The 22289-nt window shown below is 51.9% G+C and overlaps 8 protein-coding genes and 1 long non-coding RNA gene across 9 annotated transcripts; all 9 read right to left on the bottom strand.

Moving 5' to 3' along the window:
• Positions 1-19: 19 nt before the first annotated feature.
• On the bottom strand, positions 20-488 carry LOC6595717. The gene is made up of 2 exons (XR_003408698.1): positions 410-488; positions 20-348 (listed from the first exon to the last, which is right to left on the bottom strand). It is a non-coding gene; the product is annotated as an uncharacterized LOC6595717 (long non-coding RNA).
• Positions 489-1248: 760 nt separating this feature from the next.
• On the bottom strand, positions 1249-1952 carry LOC6595718 (male-specific sperm protein Mst84Db). Its single transcript, XM_026988151.1, has 2 exons — positions 1446-1952; positions 1249-1385 (listed from the first exon to the last, which is right to left on the bottom strand). Exon 1 carries the CDS (start codon positions 1664-1666, stop codon positions 1457-1459), a length of 210 nt encoding a protein of 69 aa, XP_026843952.1. The 5' UTR covers positions 1667-1952; the 3' UTR covers positions 1249-1385; positions 1446-1456.
• LOC6595721 lies at positions 1799-2513 on the bottom strand. The gene has a single exon (XM_002020719.2). It carries the CDS (start codon positions 2440-2442, stop codon positions 1981-1983), a length of 462 nt encoding a protein of 153 aa, XP_002020755.1. The 5' UTR covers positions 2443-2513; the 3' UTR covers positions 1799-1980.
• LOC6595722 lies at positions 2493-2982 on the bottom strand. The gene has a single exon (XM_002020720.2). The coding sequence runs from the start codon at positions 2978-2980 to the stop codon at positions 2510-2512; it is 471 nt and encodes a 156-aa protein (XP_002020756.1). The 5' UTR covers positions 2981-2982; the 3' UTR covers positions 2493-2509.
• Positions 2983-3015: 33 nt separating this feature from the next.
• Positions 3016-3617, bottom strand: LOC113565629. The gene is made up of 3 exons (XM_026988152.1): positions 3432-3617; positions 3331-3375; positions 3016-3277 (listed from the first exon to the last, which is right to left on the bottom strand). The coding sequence occupies exon 3, from the start codon at positions 3255-3257 to the stop codon at positions 3123-3125; it is 135 nt and encodes a 44-aa protein (XP_026843953.1). The 5' UTR covers positions 3258-3277; positions 3331-3375; positions 3432-3617; the 3' UTR covers positions 3016-3122.
• On the bottom strand, positions 3442-5333 carry LOC6595723 (transcription initiation factor TFIID subunit 5). Its single transcript, XM_026988171.1, has 2 exons — positions 5273-5333; positions 3442-5211 (listed from the first exon to the last, which is right to left on the bottom strand). Exons 1-2 carry the CDS (start codon positions 5312-5314, stop codon positions 3442-3444), a joined length of 1812 nt encoding a protein of 603 aa, XP_026843972.1. The 5' UTR covers positions 5315-5333.
• A 329-nt stretch (positions 5334-5662) lies between these two features.
• LOC6595724 (ubiquitin-conjugating enzyme E2 D2B) lies at positions 5663-6748 on the bottom strand. Its single transcript, XM_002020722.2, has 2 exons — positions 6679-6748; positions 5663-6621 (listed from the first exon to the last, which is right to left on the bottom strand). The coding sequence occupies exon 2, from the start codon at positions 6616-6618 to the stop codon at positions 5770-5772; it is 849 nt and encodes a 282-aa protein (XP_002020758.1). The 5' UTR covers positions 6619-6621; positions 6679-6748; the 3' UTR covers positions 5663-5769.
• Positions 6749-7516: 768 nt separating this feature from the next.
• On the bottom strand, positions 7517-8710 carry LOC6595725 (ubiquitin-conjugating enzyme E2 E2). Its single transcript, XM_002020723.2, has 2 exons — positions 8566-8710; positions 7517-8508 (listed from the first exon to the last, which is right to left on the bottom strand). The coding sequence occupies exons 1-2, from the start codon at positions 8650-8652 to the stop codon at positions 7654-7656; spliced, it is 942 nt and encodes a 313-aa protein (XP_002020759.2). The 5' UTR covers positions 8653-8710; the 3' UTR covers positions 7517-7653.
• Positions 8711-18271: 9561 nt separating this feature from the next.
• On the bottom strand, positions 18272-19892 carry LOC6595727 (uncharacterized WD repeat-containing protein alr3466). The gene is made up of 3 exons (XM_026988170.1): positions 19554-19892; positions 19367-19442; positions 18272-19297 (listed from the first exon to the last, which is right to left on the bottom strand). The coding sequence occupies exons 2-3, from the start codon at positions 19406-19408 to the stop codon at positions 18272-18274; spliced, it is 1068 nt and encodes a 355-aa protein (XP_026843971.1). The 5' UTR covers positions 19409-19442; positions 19554-19892.
• Between the last annotated feature and the right edge of the window lie 2397 nt (positions 19893-22289).

Genomic DNA, 22289 nt, shown 5'->3' with positions numbered 1-22289 from the left:
AGAATGAAAGGCTCTGATCTTTGCTTTCACGGTGGTCCGTTGGTTCTATTGTTCTTTGGCTGCAAGTTTCAAAATTGTTGGTACAGAGTACAGAGATCTGTTGGGGTGTCCGCTATTTCACCAGCCGCAGGGACAGGAGCTGCAGCATCCACCGCAAGGGCCACAGCAAGGCCCGCAAGGACCACAGCCACCGCAAAGTCCACAGCCACCACAGGGTCCACAGCCACCGCAGGGTCCACAGGGTCCACAGCCACCGCAGGGTCCACAGGGTCCGCAACTATCGCCACAGCAGGGCGGACACGGTCCAATATATCCAGGATTGAATAGGCAACCCATTGTGCAGACGGCCTGCAAGAAAATAAAACTAAAATAAACAAATTTCGGGGTTTATTTCGGGGGAAAAACATACGAAATGGACCCCGAACGGAACAAATTTGGAAACAGTCAGACCCGGACGGTTGGAATTTCGAGAGTTGAATGGGAATGAGCCTCACCTTGACTCCTGAATTCCCAAAGTGACGCTAGAATCCAGGGGAAACTGTTGCTTGGCCAGAAAGAAAAGAAAAGAAATAGGAACTTATCTCAAGTGCAGCAACCTTGCGAGGATGACAATGCAGCCGACAAAAGTTTTTGCTTAAAAACTGAAACTCAAAGAAGCCGCACAACTTTGGCCATAAAACACGAAACAAAGCCACACGCACACAAAGAGCGCGCTCCTTGAGGTTGGGGAGGGGGGTTGGGGGGGGTCTGGGAAAAGCAATGAAAATTCCGACCTACCGCAATAAATTCCGCGGGAAAAACAACGCGAGCACTGCCGGAATGAGAGTGAAATGGCCAACACACAGGGGCCCCAAAAAACGCCTCAAGGAAGCATAACGCACACAAGGACACCTCCAGTACGGCGCCATAAATCGCGCTAAGCCGAAACAAAACATAGAAGCCGAACAGCATCAGGCATCAGATTCAGGTGGAACAGCAGGCCGGCAGCAGGCAGTCGGGGAGCCGGAGAGCTGGGCCCCCCAAAACCTTTGATCTGACACAATGCTCCACATTCTATGTTTAGGATTTGGTTCCGATTTGATTCCGATTCGGCGACTCGGGTTCGTGTTGGAAGCGCGGCTGCGCACTGGGCCGGCTGGCCGCCGAACAGCTGTTTGGGGCCAGACCTTACCTACGACAACATGAGCCTACTTTCGCAGTGCAAGCCTGCCCCCCACCGCCGGCCCCCAAAAGCAAAGTCAACGCGAATCTTTTGTTGCAGATTCATTTTATTACGTTGGGGATGCCACCGCAGGTGTTGGGTGTTTCGTGGACCCCTCCAAGGCTCTAGTTTTCGAACAGCAACATATTTCTTCAGCACTAATCGTCAGGGCGGTACAGTCGCGCTGCAGGAGTACAGATATCTGTTGGAATGTGTGCACTGGATCCGCCATTCAGGGACTCACCAGTGATCCTCTCACCAGCCGCAGGGACAGGAGCTGCAGCACCCACCGCAGGGCCCGCAAGGACCACAACAGGGCCCGCAAGGACCACAGCCGCCACAGGGTCCACAGGGCCCACAGGGTCCGCAGGGTCCGCAGGGACCGCAGGGACCGCAGGGGGCGCAGCAGCCAGGGGGGCAGGGACCCACATAGAAGGGATCGAACTTGCAGACGATAACCACCATGATGGCCAGCAACTGTCGCGCACTCAGGGACTTCGAAAGGGACTTTCTCGGCCTTTGGTTTATCGAGTTCGAAATTTGGAAACTAAGAAACCAATTTTGTTCGTTTTTGTGCCGAAGAAATATATCGAGGCGTTTCCTTGGCTACGAATTTGGAAAATCTGTTTCTATTGTCTCATTTTTGGCCTCCACAAAGTAGATGTTTACCGAAACAGTTGTACGAAATGAATGAGCTCCGGGTCGGGGATGTTCGAGCAAGGGAAACGAACAAATCTGGACAGCTCCGGAACAGCCCTCTTCTGTGAATTCTTCTTCTTTTACTGTAACCTTAAATTTTCACCCGTGTGTCCCGCCTGCTTCGAGCTCCGCCTGGAATCCTTGTGGTTGGGGTTTTCCTGGAGGGTCGAGGAGGTCTTTTTCTTGCTGGCAGGTTTCTCCCTCACTTTCGGCCTTGTCTTCTGCTGGTCATCGGGATTGGGCTGCGCCCTGGTCCAGCTCCGGCCAGAGTCGACCATTCGCTCCACCGCACTGTACACCCGATGGCCGACGCGGCGGATGGTGGAGCATGTGGGACCCATGTTCTCACAGTCCACTAGCACGGGCGTGCCTTCGACGGTCGTCAGGCTGTTCAGGCATCGGGCGCAGGACTCCACCACGTTGGACAGACCTTCGCCCAAGTGCACGGAGACTCTGGCGGTCGAGTGGGAGACGGCCAGCAGCAGGGCCAGCACACCCACCACCCCAATGGCCTTGTGAATCAGATCCGTGGCGGAGATCATCGTGTAGCACTCGAAAAACAACAAAATCCCCCCTGAAGCGGTGACGGCGAAAGCAAACGGTACTCTGTTATCCGGCCAGGACCGACATAATATCGTATGTGGATCTGGCCAGCCCGTAGATCCACCGAGTGGCCCTTACGGCCACGTTCGCGTCGACGACTGTCCGCTGCTCCGCGTGCAGCTCCGGAGAGGAGTCGCTCATGATGTGCAGGACGCTGCGCATGGGCAGCAGAATGGGTGCCACATCCAGTAGGGCCTCCGCCTCCGCCTCCCGGTGGCTGCCCAGCTGTGCGTAGGAGTCGTTTACGATGTGGACGAGGCTGCGCATGGATATCACCAGGGGATCCATGTCCAGCACTGGCTCCGCCTCCCCGTGGCTGATGACAAAGGACTGGTGCAGGATAATCACCCAGCTGCGGATGGCCGGCACTATGTGATCCCTGGTGTAGGCGGAGCCCGCAGCCACTACCTCTTGCACCTCCCTCGCAATGTCGCGGAACAGCTGAATGGCCTCGTGGAGGTCCGTGGTGGCGGCCATGGCCGGAGAAGCACAGGCTCGAATTTGGATCCAGATTTGGGTGTGGGATTACTTTTTTATTGGCACAGAAAACAAATTTGGATAGTTAGCCTTCTCTTCCCGCCTCCTGACGTTTGCTGAGTGTTCACAACGTGCTGGCCCCTCAGCAGCAGTGGCGCCAGCCGCACGGCGTGTAGCCCGAGTAGCACCCGTAGGGGCACGGCCCGCATGCGCACTGGGGATAGGGTCCGATGTAGAACGGATTGAATTGGCACTTGTTGCAGCACGAATTGCACATCCTGGACACTCGGCAAGGGCCTGCAAATCAGTCGATCAGTTCTGTATCGAGGAGCATCTTGCGTCGGACTCACCAGCAAATCGGGAAGGAACAACGTATCCAAATGTGTCGCCTGCAACTGTATACGACTGGTATGGTGATTCTGAATTGTTGGAATGTTAAACAGGGGCTTACCTCGAAGAGCCTACTTCCTGGCTCTGTTTATGGGGGCTCTGGTCCTTGGCTGACGACCGCAGATGGAGATCAGGAGGCCGAGACTCACGAAGCGGGACTGGAGGATGGGTCCGGCCTCGTTGGGATGCGAGAGGATCAGTATGCGTTCACGGTGCTCGTGCGGCTTGAGGATGTTCTCGAAGTGCCAGATGCTCAGGTAGGTGCCGCGGCAGCCCACCGCCAGGCGGCTGTCGTCCAGGGCGATGTCGATCGTGCTGATCGGTGCACTGTGGTAGGACAGGCTCCGGATAGGGCGCTCGTCGGTCGTGTCCCAGATGATGAACATGTGGTCGAGGCCGCCGGAGATCAAGTAGCGGCCGCTCCGGGAGAAGGCCAGCGCGCTAATGGGCGCCTTGTGGCCGAAGAAGAGGCGCACCTGCTCTCCCCTGCTGGCCACGTCCCACATGCGGACCGTGAGGTCGGCTGAGCCGGTGGCCAGGTACCGGGAGTTCGGGTGGTAGAGACAAACCTCCAGCTCCGCCAGGTGGCCGCAGATCCGGAGGATGGGCTCGTCGCAGCTCTTAATCCAGACCCGTGCCAGGCCGTCCTCGCAGGCAGCGGCAAAGTAGTCGGTCACCGGCGCGAACACGACGCTGCGGACGGGGCTCTGCTGCGTGTAGATCCCCGCGCACATTTGGAGCACCAGGCACCACAGGCGAATGGTGCCGTCCTGGGAGCAGGTGACCAGGAAGCGTCTGTCCGGGGAGAAGTCTCCGGTGACGATCTTCCCACTGTGCCCGGTGAGGACGCTCAGCACCGTCACGGACTCGGTCAGCTTCACCTCGACGAGGCGGATCGCGAAGTAGTCAATGGCAATGGCCGCCCAGCAGCCGTCCTTGAAGAGGACCGCGCAAATAACCTCCTCCGACTCGTTGAGCAGGGGCGGCCTCAGGAAGCACGAGCTCAGTTGCTGGTCGCACGGCTGCAGGTGCAGACTCCTCCTGGACGAGTGCGTCAGGTCGGCCCAGCGGATTACCTCCAGTGGGGGACGACGCAGGGACAGACGCTCCTGTGGCGCGGTCTCGAGGTCGTCGATGGCGATGTGGCCTATAAACACGTTCTGTTGGTCCAGCGGCCACTTTGCCCTGTACTCGCTGAACTTGATCGAGGCTGCCTGTGGCATTTCAATGCGAACCAAGTCGCGGCGCAAGAGCAGCTCCAGGGCCCTGCCTGGCACCTGTTGGGGCCTGCGGATACGCCTCAGCTTGGCGATGCTCCGGTCGTAAATATCCTCCAAGCAGTCCTCGTTCTCCTCCAGAAAGCGCTTGGCCATCTTGTGGTCGCCGCCGACCACCATTTGCAGGTAACCCAGCACCAGCATAGGGTACAGCAACGCGGATATCTCGTATTTGAACTCGTTGGGCACCTCCTCGACCAGCTTCCGGATCTCCAGGAAGGTCTGCTGGTACTCCAGGTACATGAAATGCGGCGTGAAAAGTGGATATTCCAGGAGTTCATTGCACGTGAATAGGGCGTTGCCTTCGAAGAACTCGTCAAAGTGGCTTTTGGACTGAACCTCTACCTCGCTGGAGTCGTCACTGTCCTCTTCTTCGCTGTCGGTACTCTGATCGTCCTCTCCGGACTCCGAGTCGTCAGAGTCATCATCAGAGGGATCCTGCGGCAGCTGCGGGTTAAATCTGTCCGGTTTGTGCCCATCTCCAGACCCATGAATTCCATCAGACACCTGCATGGCATCCCCAGGGGTGTTTTCGCCTGCCCTGAGTGCTTTACCGCCCAGGCCCTGGACGATTGAATGAAAATACGAATTATACATCATATCTCGGTTCTTCCGTGGTACTTACATTGTGTCCGTTCGCTTCGTTGACTTCGTTTTCACTATTCATATTCGTATCGATCAATTTCGTACTTTTAATTAATTATTTCACACAATTTGCGACAATTTCCACGTGCTTCGGTTCTCAGCTACAAGTGCTGCAGGGCCAGGGCTGCAGACTCACGGCAATGAAATCAGTGTCAATTATGCTTCGATAACTCCTTAAGTGAGCTAAAAATATACGAAATATAGGCCGTATAAGACTTGGCTAGAAACAGAGACCACCTTATGGGAAAAGCTTGCAGTGAGCGCATGAGATTCTGCGGCCAGCTGGCAGGGCGCCCGTGTTGGCAAACATCGTTTGGTCAGTTCTTCGACTGATAACACTAATTTTGCGCAGTAAAGTCTGTCATCATTGTGTGAGGCAAACAACTCACAGCCCGGGCCTTTATTTCAGTCAAATATAAATTGTATATTATGTTATGTTCTCATGGTGCCCAAAGAATTCGGAAAGTGTGGGATTATTCAGGCATCTGAAGGCTGGGCGTAGCGGCGGGTCCACAGCCGTGCCATGCGGTCGTGCTCCTCGCGGTCCGTCTTGTACAGCTCGGCAGCGTCGCAGTTCAAGGGGCTATCGGGGTTGGGGTCCGACAGCAGCGACCGGATGGACAAAAGTATCTTCTCCACGGTCAGGGCGGGCGACCAAGCCGAGCGCAGAATATCCACGCAGATAGCGCGGTTGTGTACGTTGCAATGGTAGACCTTTGTAAGGAACATCAAAAATGGCGGTTGAGCCGGGTACGCCTGCGGAAATTGAAGGCGTAGTTCAAAGTGGCCGCCCTCGTAGGGCGTGTCCGAGGGCCCGAGAATAACGGCCTTCCAGTCGTAGATACAGTCGTCCACTAACTCCACCGTGCACCCGTCCGTCGGATCGCTCGTCATTTTCTCCATCTCCTTGCGGAGGCGGCGTATGCCAATTTGAGAGACCATTCGTTTTTCTGGCACCGCAACTGGCAAGCTTGCGGGCGAAGCTTCCATGACGGCACTCCCACCGGTGTCACGTTGTGTACCGCGGCGATTGGTTCCGCGGCGGTTGGTTCCACGGCGATTGGTACCGCGGCGATTGGTCCCGCGAAGGTTGGTAACGGGAGGGTCCTCAGCGGGCGGCTGGTTGGCAGCGATCTGGATTGAACGGCGCTGGTTGGCAGCCCTCTGGATTGCACGGCGCTGGCTGGCAGTGGTGGTAGTCCAGCGGCGCCTGGTAACGGATATTGCCTCCACTGCGCGGAGGAACGCAGCGCGTCGGGCCAAGGGCGGGGCGGCAGAGGACGCCTGGTTGGCCGCCAAAATACGAGCATTTTTGCGGGGTGCCATTACCTGCAAGACGGCAAACAGCTTAGAAACAGTTTTACGGAGAATACGATAATTTCTTACGTTCAGATTATTGAAAATGAGATTTTTATTTTCCCAGAATGACTGAAAATGTCGCACACGAAATGAAAGTGAGAGAGGTCTGTTTTACAGCACAGTTTGTTTCGACTCGGTTTCCAGCACGGCTTTCTTTGACTCGGTTACCAGCACAGCTTGCTTTGACTTGCTTTCTAACACTACGTTTTGCCCAGCTGTTTCTCTGTTTTGAACTTTCACGTTTCGCCCGCCGTATACGATTCTGTATTGCATACAGTCAAATAATTATTTTGTACTGTATTGCCCCAGCAATAATACACAGGATTGGAATTGGGAGTTCTTTTAAGTTTTGTGTGGATTATAAGTCCCACTGGCACAATAACTGCTTTATTTTCAAAAGTTTTGCGGCTGAAAAGGGAACGATGCGATACGGAGGGCGGGCACATAGCACAAATTCAAATCGTACTGAAACACATCTTGCTTGAAAAATAAAGTTTTAAATCAACATTTCAATAGCAACAAAAAGTGGAAAATAATGATGGTAGTTGCTGCTGGACGAACGCTCAATGGGGAATTAGTCCGAGCAGCCATACACGTGTTTTTGTGTGTTTCTATTGGATACATTCGATTAAAGTGATCCATATTCTAAAGAAATATGTAACGGGTGTAACGAGCGGTCCACTGTCGTGCCTTGGGATTGGGGTCCGCCAGCAGCGATAGACGTCTGATGAACACAATAAGATTCTCAGTGATCATGGCCGGCGATCTTCCGTCCGACTGCTCCCCGTCCTGACGAACTCGCGGATGATATGACGAAAGTATTTTGCAATTTCTATGAAACATTTAACATTTTCACAGCCTACGCCTTTATTTCAGTCAAAAAATAATTGTATGTATATGTTACCATGTAGCCCATGTTCATGTGTGTTTAGTGACAGATACCAACAAAGATTCTCAAAGAATTTAGAAAACGCTGTGTATCCGTGGATGAGATGTTTGGGATTATTCAGACGTTGAGTCCACTGGCTGGGCGTAGCGGGCGGTCCACTCCTGTGCCATGCGGTCGTGCTCCTCGCGGTTCGTCTTGTACAGGGCGGCAGCGCCCCCGTTCAAGGGGCTATCGGGGTTGGGGTCCGACAGCAGCGACCGGATGGACAAAAGTATCTTCTCCACGGTCAGGGCGGGCGACCAAGCCGATTGCAGAATATCCACGCAGATATCTTCCTGGTAAATATTGCAGTGGTACACCCTTGTACGGAACAGTATATCCGGTGGTTGAGACGGGTACGAGGGCGGAAAGTGAAGGCGTAGTTCAAAGTGGCCGCCCTCGTAAGGCGTGTCCAAGGGCCCGAGAATAACGGCCTTCCAGTCGTAGATACAGTCGTCAACTAACTCCACTGTGCACCCGTCCGTCGGATTGCTCGTCATGTTCGCCATCTCCCTGCGGAGGCGGCGTACGCCTAATTCAGTGTCCATTACATTTTCTGGCGCCGCAGGTCCACGGCCAGCGGTCATAGCCTCCGCCATTTCAAGATCGGCACGCTGTTGGAATAACATCTCGAAGTACTCGAAGTTCTCACGGGTTGTGGGGTGCCAGACACCATCCAAATACACTACGGCGTTGACGCGGACGCGGTTAGTCTCGCGGTTGACAACGGGAGGGTCCTCAGCGGGCGGCTCGTTGGCAGCAATCCGGATTGCACGGCGCCGGCTTGCAGTGGTGGTGGTCCTGCGGCGCCTGGGAGCGGATATGGCCTCCACTGCGCGGAGGAACGCAGCGCGTCGGGCCAAGGGCTGGGCGGCAGGGGACGCCTGGTTGGCCGCCAAAATACGTGCACTTCGGCGGGGTGCCATTACCTGCAAGACGGCAAAGAGCTTAGAAACACTTTTACGGGGAATACGATAATTTCTTACGTTCAGATTATTGAAAATGTGATTTTTATTTTCCCAGAACGACTTACAACGTCGCACATGAAATGAAAGAGGCCTGATTTCCAACATAGCTTCCCTTGAATCGTTTTCCAGCACGGCTTCCTTCGACTCGCTTTCCAGCACTACATTTTGCCTAGCTGTTTTGCCGTTTCTCTGTTTTGAACTTTCACGTTTGCAAAAGTTTTACGCCTGAAAAGGGAAAGGGTCCTTATTATCCGCACAAACTGGCTTGCTGGCTGGGAAAAGGGCCAATCATTTTGCAGCAAAAAAGAGAGCAACAAGCATTCTATAATTTTATCTTGGGCCATGTTATTCTTAATATCTGTATTACACTAGAATTTGCCAACTGACTATCTGCCAAAAAGAGATAGCCATAGGGGAAAAGCTTGAAGTGCGAGAAGGAGGAATAGTAGAGCTGGGAGCTGTGAGCAGCGACTGCTACACTTTTAAACAGTTTTTTCCCAAAAAGCGACTCAGCTGTTCTACTGATAGTCGTGAGAGTCGTGTGCCCGTACTGCATTGATTGCATGATACTATTTCGATACGTTAATAGCTTTGTATGGGAATAATGTGAAGTGTATAGCATTGCGAAAAAATAACAATCAAGAAATAACAGAAACTGCGTAGTAGTGTTCTGCTGTGCCTTTAATTGGCATTTTGCTGGGAGCGCGGCTGGAGAGAGCGTCCCGGCGCGGTGCTTTTGCATTTGAGAGAGCGAGCTCAAAAAGGAGTTGCAAAAGGAGAGCACTAAAGCAAGAGCCGAGAGAGGCTGAGACAAGAATGTGCTCGTGTGCTGGCTCATGGAATTGAGAGAGGGAGAGAGAGAGAGAGGCAAAGGCGCGACTCACTGCGCTCGAGGCTTAAGCAAAACTGCAAGAGTGCAAAGAGCCCCTCTCTGCCTCTGCCGCTGCCTCTGTCACATACAAAAGCTTTGAGTCGTCGGATTATTAATCAAGCGATTGTGCATTTTGGAAGTTTTGAATATGTAAAACACGAAAGATTGTGTGCTATAGCGATCTATTTAATTTGAGTAGAAATAAGTTTGTTGTCAGTGGAATCTATTGCTACAGGCCACCCTCCATGTTGCTGGAGTCAGGATCCATTTGGTTGGCTTTTCTGCGCCTGCGATTGGATGGGGGTCGACGGCGGCGTCTGCGCCGGGGCTGGGGAACAGCCGCACGGCGGATGCTCTCCCGGACACGGACCGCACTCCCAGTTGTTGCAGTGCCCCTCCACAACGCAGTCGGGGTCACAGCAGGGGGGATTGGGTCCGATGTAGCCAGGATTAAACACGCAAGGCATGTTGCAGCTTCGCCGGAGACACTCCGCACAGGATTACGGGAGCAGGTTGGTTATATTCTGCAGATTTTGATTTTGAATTTAAATAGAAGCCAAGGCGGTGCTGCTGGTGGTGGGGGCTGTTGTTTTCGGAAACGCACAGAGCCTGCCCATTCCGGTAGAGACTAGGACACACAATAGAACAGGCTAACTAGATGCCCGGCCTACGAGCACAGACAAACAGGGCCGTATCACTGCATAGGCGGCTTTTAATTATCGAAGAGCAGACATATTGACCCCACACACACACACACACACACACACACACAAACAAAGCAGAGCAAAACAAAACAATGCTAAGCTCCCTCCGACGTGACAGCGTGGACAATGCCCATAATTATTTCATAATCGGGCAACACTTCATATTTATGGTGACAAAAGCCTGCAGATGGACAAAGCAAAGCCCCTGCAGGGAATTCCAGCCCCAGCCCCAGCCGCAGCCCCAGCCCCAGCCTGAAAGTGGGCCAAAAATGGTTTGGTTCAAGCTTAAATTAATGAATAATTAAACCGCATTCGGGCAGACGATCGGCGAGGCGGAAATGCAGCATTTGCATAACTAACACAATGAACTACATGCGAGTGCGCGCCAGACAAGAAGACAATCCATTTCGATGGCAAATGGATGGACACGAGGGGGAGGGGGTGGGGGGGATGTATCGAGCCCCGTTCATAAATTAGACATGCAAATGTGCATTCAAAACTAACGGCATGGCCTTTGTCAATTAATCAATCAATCAGCGGCAGCTCCAGAAAGCAGCTCCGTTGCGGAAATAACTTGTCCATCTGCCCGGCCAGCCCCCAACGCCTTCGAACCCAGCGCTATCCCCCGTCCAGGCCTCCCACGTCCGTAAACGCGTGTGTCACCCATGATTTTTGATTGGCCGCAGAGTTCAGAACGCTCCATCGCCGGCTCTGGGGCTGGGGCACATCATCGATGCCGATCTCCGAGGCTAAGGCGATGGAAGTGTCATTAGCTTCAAAGGGTAACGTGGACATGACAGCGGTTCAGCACAGTGGAGCTTCTGGCATGAAGATCTGCCCCATGGCGTGCGACTGTGTCTCAAATTACGACACATTATCCCCAAGCTTTGTATCGCCTTCGATCTGGGCACCACTGTGCCACGTCTCTTCAATGTCGAACCATCAAAGTCGTGTGCACTCTTTGTGTAATTCAAATTCAAAGCGAGTGCGAGTGCGAGTGCGTGTGTGCCCCATCGCGCCCCATGAAGGTGGAGGTGGACATGGAGGCGGGTCTGGTCCCTGGACCTTCTCCACTGGCTTGCTTGTGCACTCGCGCGAACTGCTTTTAAGTGGCGTCGGCGTCGGCGGCGGCGTCGGCGCTGGTCAGGGTGTGTGCCTCGTTGGGTTTTATGGTGGGGGCGGGGGGAGGAGTGACCATTTGAGCGCAGTGTGCTGCTGCTGACGATGCAAATTCGTGAGCAGCTCTTTGCAGCGTTTTGAATATGTTACTGTGCCCGTCCGGCCAGTAAAAGAAATTGTTTTTGGGGAATATGGACTAACGAGGAGTCGACATCAAAGACAGAGAGAGGTAATCTCCAATCGAAGACTGTGTAATCCGCTTGAATCGAACCGAACCCACTTCCAATTGCTTTCAGTGTACGGCCCCACAAGGGAGTCGACTTTGTCTATTCAACTTCCGCCTAGTGCCCCGGCCAGTGCTTATTTCTTCTTGGAGCTTCTATTCGTTTCTATTTTTAATAATTCAAGTTCGAGCTGTTTCTGGTCTGAGGCCTGGACACGCGCTGAGGCCGCACTTGTCCCATCGTAACTGTTTGAGAAATGTTGTGGAGAAATGACAAAGTGACCGGAAGATGATACTGTAATAAAAGAGGAGGCACGCAGCCAGAGCCGCCAACAGAACAGAAAAGAACAGAAAAGAACCATGCGGACGGCACTGTGTGGCTCCACTGCTCGCAGATGTCTGTGTTTGCCTATAGGAAATAGAAAACCAAGTACTGGAAATGAACATGAACAATGTTTGATATGCTCTATGAGTTGTTGTTGTTGTTGTTGTTGCTGTTGTTGCTGTGGTTGGTTCTTTTTTTGGTCCCCATCCCCACTCCATTTTTCGTTGGCTATTTATTTACAAATGAACAATATTTATGGCCTCTTTCTGAAAGAGTTGTTGTGGGAGTCGTGTCGGTGGTCGGTGGTCGGTGGTCGATGGTCTGTGCCCACCCGCTGGGCGGTGGGGCCCCGACTTCCGTCACAGCCATGGCATAGAAACGATCTCTTCATACGAGTATTGTATATTTGTCTACATAATTTTGTGGTTTTATTTCTGGTTTATGTGTTTGGCATAATCAAAACTGATTAGGAGCTATGTACACCCTTTTGTTGGGGCACCGCAATCGCAAATAGATTTGTCCAGCCAATAATTTTAATTTTTCTAATTTGCAAACAATTATGGAACCCTAAAAGCACTCATCCAATCATGCACTAAAAGTGTGAAGAGCAGAACATTTCGAGGTGTATTTTTGGTCAAGTTTTATGGATAGAATCGAGGCAGCAAAATGTGTCCATAAATATTCAACTTTAGGGATCTATACATTCTTATAAGTTCCCCGATAATCTCGCCTAGCCCTGAGGTGGAGCATGGGCGATTTATCGCCGAATAAGTAGCCACAACCAAGCCGAACCCCTTCATTTCGAGAGCCCCATACCATAATTAGAGATGTCATGGGAACAATTTATGAGGAGCAATTGGAGACGCTGCAACTGGAACACTAAACGGCGGCACTTAAGCGATCATAACTTTGTCCATGATAAATCGAACTGGAAACGCCTCCAGTACATGCAAAGCATCTTCTCTTGGCAAGAGCAATCAGAACGGAGGAGCGCTAAGAGGCCCAGAAGCTGAGGCTGAGGCTGAGGCTGAGGACCCCGACCAAACTATAGAACTTTAAGGCAGCTGCTGCTGCTGCCGTTGAAAGGCAGCAGACCGCTGAATGAATTGGGCTGTCGTTGTCTTGGCAATCAGCGCTACCGGGCATAGAAAGTTAACACACCCCGAAACCGGCTTCGGCTTCGGTTTCAGCCAGTTGAAGTTCCAGTTGTCGTTGTCGTTGCCTCTGCCTCAAGAAACTTGCCAGGACGGACTGCGGCGGATGTGTGTGAAAGACAAGAGCGCAGCAGCTTCTAAGCGTTTTGGCCGTCCCCTTCGCTTTGGCACTGCCTTTTGGCCCAAAGTGGGGAGAGACAGAGACAGAGTGAGAGAGTGAGAGCGCAGCCAACTTGAAATTGCCGCAATTGCGTGTCGACCACAATCTTAACCAGCGGGAACTTGCAACCGGCTGGGACTTGTGCTGGCTGGGAATAGGGACTGGCTCTGGCGCTGGCACTGGGGAGGGGTGTTGGCCCATCTCTTCTCGGTTCCTGTCTGTTTCCTTTTTGTTTTTAATGAATAAGTTGGAACACCTGCTCGTCGCTCGACTCTTGTTGAGATCTCTTCTGTCCGTGTCTGTCGGCCTGTCTGTCCTTCGGTGTGTGTCTTCTGCTCCTTCTGCAAACTCCGGTTGTGTGCTGCTCAAGTGTGACGTCGCATATGTGTTCTATCTCTGCATCATGTTGAACCATTGTTGATACCCTGCCAGGAGCGGGGCGTGTGGGAATACCGGAGTGGTTGGACCCGAAGGAGGGCCCTTTACCGCCCTTTTAGGTAGAAGTTCTATGGGTTTGATTTTCCCTGAACTGCCACTAGAAACCCCTCCCGTTTCCCACTAATAACGGAGTGCTCTCAGAGTCTTCTGAGAAGCATCGGACTTCTATTGCATTCGATATATCCCCACCTAACAGGCGTTTTCCGCTTTTAATGGATTCCCTGGAAGGCAAATAGAGCTCAAGCTCAAGCCTTAGCCAGGGGGCCGGGCAGGGGCCTAAGTCAATAAATAACCTGTTTGAATATCATTTCGCATACACCTGAGCCAACGCAGGGCTTATAATCTTCATTCATTAAATCGGGCACACCTGAACGGCAGACGAGATCCGCTCGAGTGTCCCTGACATTGGGTAGAGCCCGGGGTGCCCGGTGCCTGCTGGTTGGGTGCTTTGGGCTCTGTTCTGCGGCGAGTCAATGCCACGACAAGTGGCCATTCAAGTTGCAAAATTAAAACCAATTTCCCTGGCACTCTGGACTCCCGACTGCGGCCTGCCGTATCACTTCCTCATCAACAGAGAAGCAGAGAAGCAGAGAAGCAGAAAGAGGAATGGGGGGAGTGAGTGCTCATGATGGGGCCAGTCATGGGCTGGAACAATGCGAACGAGGCCCAAGAGCACAACGAGATAATTGTAATAAAGAAATACGTAGCATAATTGATGCCCGAGGAGGGAGGGAGGGCGGGGGGGAGGCGGCCTGCCCCCACAGACACTCGAGAGGAGGGCCGAGCCTCCTTCAATGCACCATCCATCGATATCATCCGGCCGCCCTCAAACGGAATGCTTGAATGTAAATCGAATTTCCCAGCCGGGTGTGTGGCGTGTGTGTGGGATGTGTGTGGGGGGTGTGTTGGGGGCTGTGTGTGGGGCTAAAAGTAATTTCGATTGCAATTCTTTCATTGCCAGTGGGTGCAGTGCAGTGGTAAGTGAATTTCATATGAAGGTGACTCGGCTCTGACTCGATTTACGGGTAGCATATATGGCATTACATAAGATTCAATTTGGCAAAGCTCATGCAGCGCGTGGAATGGGCAGCGGGGAGGGGGAGAGCGGCAAAGGAAGTGTGCGTCTCCCCCCAGCGACAATTAAAGAGGCGTGCAGTTAATTTAATGTCGGAAATCAAAGCACTTTTACTCGGGCACTCTCCACGACAATTACATGGCACGACAGTGCACCCGTCGCCGCCCCCCCGCCCCGCCACGCCCCTCTTCGGGCTACTTTGCGGCAAATGATTTTCTTTTTCTTGCATTCTGGTGTGTGTTTTTTTTCTTTTCTGCAAGCTCCTTTTTGCTGCCACTGCAGACATTTTTAATAAGTTGCCTGGCAGCCGTTGCACGTCTCTCTTCGGCAACAACACAGCCACTGGTGGTGCTGCTGCCAAGTTGAAAATGAAATTCGTGGCACGAATAGATTTCCAAAACATATATGAAGAGCCAAAGAGGAAGCGGACACAGAGGAAGAGCCAGGGAGAGCGAGAGTGGAGTACAAGGCACGTCGAGTATGACAGAAATTCGAAAATGAAGCAATTCACTTGTATATTTGATACCATCCGGCGGCCATGGACAGTTGTCAACGATCTGCAAATGGGAACAGGAGGGTCTAGCATCGTGGGGCGGACCACTGGCGGTGCGGTTATTAAGTGGTTTCCCCCACGGCTCCGATAATTGGCAGAGCATATTTGTGGCATTCCCCACGAATTCCCCGGCGCTAATGAGCTGCAAAGAGACTGCAATTACAGCGCGTTTGTCCAAAGATTCGTGGACATTTATGCCGGAGACCTCTATATATTTTAATCCCCCCAGACCTCCTTCGAGGGAAAACAATTCCCAGAAAATGTAACACAAAGTGATTTTCCACCTCGGCGTATCCAAAGTTCCAGCCACTACCGTGTTTGTGCCTCACTATTTAGTGACTATTAAATTTGAGGGCTTCTCAGAAATTATTTTGTCACTGCCAGAAACCCTTCCAGCCGAGGCCATTTGGAGGCCCAAAACTTGTTGAAACTTTGGCAGCGAGGCGCAAGAAACCAATAAAGAAAAGCCGGAAAACTAAGGCACAGAAAAGTGCCACGAAAAGCGGGGGGAAGCCAGGCCATAGACCTACCTAGCGGCAGTATGGCCTTAATGGCTCGATGCTGGAGTCCCAAAGGATGGCATAAATAATGGAAGTGGAGCGCTAATACTACGTGCAAAATGGTTTTAGGCTTCGGCTGCCGCTGCACATTGCGTATACGTGCCGTGGAGTCTCCTGCCGGGAGCCAGGGAGCCGGGGAGCCTGTAGCTTATGCAATGCAATTTCCATTTACATAAATTTTGATGTTGTCTCTGGCAATGGGTGTGTCTCGGGGTGTGTGTCGCAGCCCAAATATTAAACAACGCAAGTTTTGGGCTAGAAAAGTTTCACCTCGCTGTTGTCTTTTATGTCAATTTGCTGGGAAATTACCTTTTGTGTTAACAGTGGCAGTGGCAGTGGCAGTGGCAGTGCCGCTCGCGGAGGCAAACATTAAAAGTAATTCAAACGCTGTGCGACAACGGCAGCCGCCGACTTTGTGTAGGACAACAATAAATGCTTATTTAACTAATTCTGCAGCATGTATGCAAATATTTACAATGCAACAGCTGCATAATGAGCGTGGGCTGTGCGGGGAAGGCTCCAGGACACCCTCCAGGCAGGGCTCCAGGAGCGTACCCCTCCGGGGGTGTTCGGGGGGGTGGCGCAGCAAGTGTAAATGGGGATGTCTGCCATTAGAGCTTTTTGTTTAGTTTTTAGCCGCCTCCCAAGCACCCCTCCCCCCCCCCCTGTGGCAGCCGCAAAACCGCGTGTCTGTGTCTGCTTGGGTGGGTGCTGGTGGCGGTCCTGTATCCTTTCAGGTGTCAGACACTTAAGTGCTTTGCTTTTATGGACAATTTTGAGCTGATTAATTATCAGCTTTGGCTTAATGCCCAATTAACCCGTGTTTGCTGGCCGATCAAGGACTGCCAGGACGCCTTTGACATTTCATTTTATTAGCGGGTGAGAAATTTCACACCTCAATCATGTCCAGACCCCAAAGGAAGCGTTAAAAATGTGCCACTAGACCCTTTCCCACCTCTGATTAAACGATACGTTTTCCACCGTCAAAAATCAAGGATTCCTAAAAAGCTATCAACAAGGGTCTCGTGGCTCGGTGGAAACCCTGTCGTGTTATCGATTATATATAAGAGCAATGCTTCCAGGATACACACAGTCGCTGGGCTTATGCCGGGACTCCTCTTAAGCTCTCCTCCGGACGACTGCTGCAGAGTGCAAGCCATGTAGCGCCTTTGTAAGCGACTGAAGCTTATTAAATGCCTCCGCTGGACACATTTAATTAACAGACACGAACAACTTATAATTACCACTCACACACACTCACACACACACATACATGCCAGTCCACTCCACTCCAGTGGTTGCTGCAGAAACGAGGTAATTGTTTCTGTTTTCCTGCAGCTTCTGGACTCCGGCGAATCCAGCGAATGACCCAAAGGATTGGCCGACTGACTGCTCGTTGCGTGTTGGATATCCTCGTAAATATTCTGCAGGCTCGCATATTAATTACCACAACATGCGAGAACGGCGCTAAGGACAAGAGCTGCAGAGTGTGAAAATGCTGCGAAATCTCTCGAAGGAATCAGAGAAGTTTCACTCTTGGCACTCTTTTTCTGTTCTCCATCTTTTAAGCCCCATTAAAGCCCTCGTTCCAAGGCCACTAATCAAGGGAACTATTTATGGACAGGACACTGGGTATCCAGGTCAAGGCCGGTCCCTTTCGGACTGCCAAAAATAACAGAGAACGGAACTATGCCCAGAGCGGGAAAAAGTTTGAGCCATGAGGCCATGAGGCCATGAGGCGGCGTTAGAAAATTGCCAAATAAATGTCGGATGGAAGGCAAACAAAAATAATATATTTATTAAAAATTGCTCCCCCCTCCCCCCAACCATGCCTGAGTGGTGGCCGGTATTATTTATTGTCCAGTCCTGATGTGTGGAAATGCCAGCCAGCGTCCGGAGGAATGCCTTTGTTCGAGGTGGAGAAAACTATGCGGTTCCCATTCCACAGTCCATTGCGGAGAGTCCAGCGACCAGAGGGGCTTCTTCGAATAGTTGCTGCGGCTTAAGTTTAATTAAAAGCACTCCCCACTGCACCCCCTCCCACTGCCCACTCGCGGGGCAAACTTTGGTGTTTGCTTTAATAATTTTAATTAAAAAGAAACTGTTCGATTTGGCGGAGAGTGGCGCTCGGCAAATAAGCACATAATAAGCAAATAAGCAGCCGGCCAAAAGCTGTCAAACGCCAAACGGACCGCAATCGAGTTGTTGGCCAAGTGGCCGATTCGCGGCTCATTGCCATGCAAGCGGCGTTCGAGAGTCCTGCGCTCTTTGGCCTGATTGGTGGCTGGTGGCTGGTGGATATCCAAATCGAAACTAATTAAAAACCGCACGCACTTCTCTCCACACGTGGGGTCCGGCCCGGACGCATGGCTAATGAAGCGTTCGCGTTGATTATAAAAAGGAAACTTTGTTGGCGACGAGGTTTAGGCCAGGGCCAGTGCTGGCCAATTAGCATTCTGCGGCTGCGGTGGGCTGCTTTGTATCCCTGGTTGCTCTGATTAGATGTTTCGTTAGTCGTATTTATTTATTAACCGTCTATAAATCAAAAATCTCTCGGGCCCGAAGAGCCAGTTGGGGCTTCCAGTGGAAGTGGGATACTCTCCTCCTCTTGTGGCCCGACACACTGGGGCTCGTTGACGCAGATGCCCACCAGGTGGGAGTCGTTGACGAAGCGAACCTGCAGCACGCGTCCACAGTCGCTGGCCCGCGACTCCATGGCCGGTGCCCCAAAGTCCCAGACGCTCATCTTGGCGTCCCGGCTGCCCACGGCGAGGCGAAAGTTGTCCCTGTCGAAGGCCATCGAGGTGATGGCAGCCGTGTGCTGGCGAAAGATACACACCACGAGCTTGGAGTTCATGTTCCGCAAGATGATTTGGCCCTCGGCGACACCCGCGACCATGTAGGAGCCGCACGTGGTGAAGGCCAGGGCAGTGATCGACTTGCTGTTGAAGTCGATGACGTCCGTGGTATAGCGGTCCCTGGCGGGGTCCCATATGCGGATCTTGCTGGAAGCCGATCCAGAGACCACGTATTTCATTTTCGGATGGAATATGCAGACCGTCAGCTCTTGCTCCTGGAACACTCTCTTCGTGCAAACGATCTTCTCTCCGTCCGCCCTCCAGATGGATGCGTAGCCAATGTCCTCGACGGTGGCATATGAAGAGGCGTACGAGATGAAGGCGATGCCTCGAATGAAGCTGGGGGTTTGCCTGCAGAAGGCCAAACAGCTGCCGGACTGTACGTTCCACATGCGCATGTCCAAGGCCGTCGAGCACGTCAGGAGTTGCGACCCGTCGGTCGAGAACGATCCGAGGTAGACGGCTCCCTGGTGACCGCTGAGGGTGGTCGTCTCGCCGTGGGTCCAGTCCGCGTTTGCGCCGCTCACATGGAGCTTCAGCCGAAGGACGTGCACCGAGCAGTCTGCCTTGGCCACGGCCAGCAGGCTGGTCTCCTCCGAGAGGCTGGCGCAGAGTGCATCCCCCCCCACATAGAGCCCGCTCGCGGCCACGAAGGTCGCCTTGAGCGACTCCTCGCCTGTCGAGCCTGTGGAGCCTGTCGAGCCTGTTGCCTGTGTTGTCTCGATTGATTTCAAATAAGAAGTTGAGCTCTTTTCTCGGTTGTTCTTCGGTTTACTTACGTTTTCTTCCTTCGGCTGTTTGAACATCTCGCTTTCCGACATCTCGTTGCTTTTCGTTGGAGTTGTGCTGAAAAATCTACTAAAATTACTGAATGTGACACGTCACGCTCCTCAATTAGACAGCTCCAGGGATGCAAGCCCTCAGCGTTGCTCTGAAGTGGATGTCGATGATTAATATCGAACTTACCCTTATCGAGAGATCCCTGGAATCGAGAGTCTCCCTCGGTGGTGACATTTTGAATGACTGCAAACCGAAAGCCGCCTCCCTCCCTGGCAAAAGTGGAGACAACAACAGCATCGAGCATAACATCAAACATTGGACAAATGTCGCGTGTTCAATTGTGCAGACGCCTCCTCGCAGGACTCCGCTCTCGTCCGCCTGCCGTCCCCAGGCGCTGATGCTGCTCTCTGCCCTCCCATCCTCGCACTGACAGTGTTTATTTTATTGATGTCCCTGCTCCCGTGGCCCGAGGCAGCGCGAGGGAGCCGCGACGAAGCCATCAACGGGACTAGCGGGGACCTAGCCTTGTTTTACGACCATCGAAGCGGCCATAATTGTGCATTCACATTCACATTCACCATTCAGAGGACCATTCAGAGGCACAGCCAAAGCCCCACTGTTGGATGGTCTCCCCCTCTCCTCAGTCCCCATTGGGGGCTGCTTGCAGCTACGTAATTTGCAAGTGATTTATGGGACTTTATGCATCAAGGCGGCGGAGGGGGCGGAGTGGGTGGAGGGGGCGGAGGAGCAGGGCCTGCCACTCTGTCGAGTACGATTTCCATTTGGCGCTCGCTCTTCCGAACACTTGATTAGCGTCGATGATTGAACGGTTATTGGTAAATTGAAAGTTGTGTTCCTTGATCCCGGGCAGGTTTCGAGGGAATCGAGGGCATCGAGGGTTTGCCGATTGCACATTTCGGGACGGGAGCACAGCTGTTTTTTAAGAGATTTTCGTGCGGAATAGAATGGTATTTTTCTGTATTTTGGATCCAGTGCGCAAGGGCGGCAGCGCCAAGCTGGTATTTTACAACACTGCCTGAACAGCTGTGAAGAAATCTCAAGTCTTACTGTTTTGCCATCAATTTTGTTTCCAGCTAGAAATGGGGTCCATGACTAGCACGCGCTGGCCCCCTGGTCAGTGTTTACCTCTGGGCTTGATATCAGTTTGATTTATTAGCCACTGCCAGGCACAGACGATGCCGCCGCCAGCGCCAAAGAATAATTTGTGTAACCCCAAAAAAGGGAAGGACAGAAACACACCCAAATGACAGCTACAAAAAATATTATAAATATAAATATATATGTATGTATTTCCAGAACCCACATATGCAATCTTGTGCAATTTCCGCACTCCAAAGGAACAACGAAGCCACCGACACGGACACGGACACGGACAACCGACCCGTATCCCTCCTCCCGCCAGCTGTCAGCGCGAACAGTTGCAAACAGACATGAAGATTATGGTACGTTGGGGGATTTTTGGGGCAGCAAACTGCCGTTACATTGTATGTAGTTGCACACAACTGCAAATATACTCGTGCACACACGCTATGGAGAGCACTTCGAGATGCTCACGTTTTTCGCTTGTTTGCTGGAAAAACAAATTTGGTAATTCTGTTTCCAGCAGACACTGGAAATTATTTTCTTTTGGTTATGAAAAGTTTCCCAGCTTCTGGCAGAACTTCTCTAGCTCTAAGAATAACTATCCATTTGCCACACACTTAAACCCATTCGAGATGCGAGCATTTGTCACTTTGTGTAAGAAATCAGCCTCGAATAACACAAATTGAATTTGCATTTGCCGAAAATCAGCTTGGGGGGGACTTTTGTTAAGCTTGCTTTTAGGCCTTGACAAATTGAATTTCAATAGTCGCCGCCGAAAGGCTTCCTTGAACCGTATCTCTAATTAGAATTGTTTTTGCTTCCCATTTCAGGTCATTCCCCGCTCGGGTCATAGCTCGAAACAACTTGATGTCTCAAAAAGTCCTTAAGCCTGTCAACTGGAGGCGCGATTTCCAGCGATTGCCAGTCCTGTTCTTATATTTGATTCTGGCGACTGTTGTTGTGGGCGACGCGTCTAGGCTGTTTGGAAAATCGCAAATTTATGTTAATTTTATCGTAAATGATGAGCACAGAGAGGAAATTAAATGAAATAAAATGTGAAGCTTCTCAAGGAAATACTCAAAATTATTTTAGGATATTTCTGTGCTCCCTGGGGCTTCTTTTTATCCACCGAGAAGAGTCCAAGTACATGCTTGGCTTTTAAATAAATCAAACGCAATGCACAGGAGGTCAGCTCTACGACCACGTAAAATCTTTTGGCAAATCACAAAAAATCCAAAGAGCTGCCATTCAAATCCACTTAACAAAAGGACCTACCACTGACCCACAGGACGAACAGAAGGCAGACAGACACAGGGACAGGGCACAAGGCGGCAGGAACATGGTAATACGATTTCCACTACATTTCTGTACATTCAACTAGCATTTTTCATGCTATTTGCAGCTGAGTTTCATCTCATTCGATTCCACATTTCATTTGATAAACGCAGGATTTGATAGATGTTCCCGGCGGGCGAATGTGACGCATCTTCCATTTTCCTATTTTCTTTTTATACCCTTTTTATGCGCCCGGAAAAGTTTGCTTGTCCGCCTGGTGTCGGTTTGTCTAAATTTCACTATCACTATCTCTCGGTGTCTGTCTGTCTGTTTATTTATTTTTCAATAAAATGCCAGCTCCGGCTCCGGCTCCAGCTCCAACTCGGCTCCCATCTTATTCCTCCGCTGCACTGTACGGGTGAACTCCTCTCCAGGAATTGAATTGAATTAAATTGAACAAAGTTTGCGAGCTGCAGCGCCCCGATAAGGTGGGGCTCGCTCTCGCCTCTCGCCCAGGGGCCAGGGGGGCACTGCATATACCCG

This window comes from Drosophila persimilis, unplaced genomic scaffold, assembly GCF_003286085.1.
Source record: "Drosophila persimilis strain 14011-0111.01,24,50 unplaced genomic scaffold, DperRS2 tig00000191-arrow-pilon, whole genome shotgun sequence".
In the NCBI taxonomy this organism is placed as follows: Eukaryota; Metazoa; Arthropoda; class Insecta; order Diptera; family Drosophilidae; genus Drosophila; species Drosophila persimilis.
This window is presented reverse-complemented; position numbering and strand designations above follow the sequence as displayed.

What these genes read in the sequence shown, in the direction of transcription:
- LOC6595727 (XM_026988170.1), bottom strand. Translation starts at nt 19,408, where the DNA reads ATGTCGGAAAGCGAGATGTTCAAACAGCCGAAGGAAGAAAAC. An exon ending in AACAGCCGAAGGAAGAAAAC is followed by an intron (nt 19,298 to 19,366) that starts GTAAGTAAACCG and finishes GAGACAACACAG; the next exon opens with GCAACAGGCTCGACAGGCTC.
- LOC6595722 (XM_002020720.2), bottom strand. Translation starts at nt 2,980, where the DNA reads ATGGCCGCCACCACGGACCTCCACGAGGCCATTCAGCTGTTCCGCGAC.
- LOC6595718 (XM_026988151.1), bottom strand. Translation starts at nt 1,666, where the DNA reads ATGGTGGTTATCGTCTGCAAGTTCGATCCCTTCTATGTGGGTCCCTGC.
- LOC6595725 (XM_002020723.2), bottom strand. Translation starts at nt 8,652, where the DNA reads ATGTTGGAAATCAGGCCTCTTTCATTTCATGTGCGACGTTGTAAGTCG. An exon ending in ACATTTTCAATAATCTGAAC is followed by an intron (nt 8,509 to 8,565) that starts GTAAGAAATTAT and finishes GCCGTCTTGCAG; the next exon opens with GTAATGGCACCCCGCCGAAG.
- LOC6595724 (XM_002020722.2), bottom strand. Translation starts at nt 6,618, where the DNA reads ATGGCACCCCGCAAAAATGCTCGTATTTTGGCGGCCAACCAGGCGTCC.
- LOC6595723 (XM_026988171.1), bottom strand. Translation starts at nt 5,314, where the DNA reads ATGAATAGTGAAAACGAAGTCAACGAAGCGAACGGACACAAT. An exon ending in ACGAAGCGAACGGACACAAT is followed by an intron (nt 5,212 to 5,272) that starts GTAAGTACCACG and finishes TCAATCGTCCAG; the next exon opens with GGCCTGGGCGGTAAAGCACT.
- LOC113565629 (XM_026988152.1), bottom strand. Translation starts at nt 3,257, where the DNA reads ATGTGCAATTCGTGCTGCAACAAGTGCCAATTCAATCCGTTCTACATC.
- LOC6595721 (XM_002020719.2), bottom strand. Translation starts at nt 2,442, where the DNA reads ATGATCTCCGCCACGGATCTGATTCACAAGGCCATTGGGGTGGTGGGT.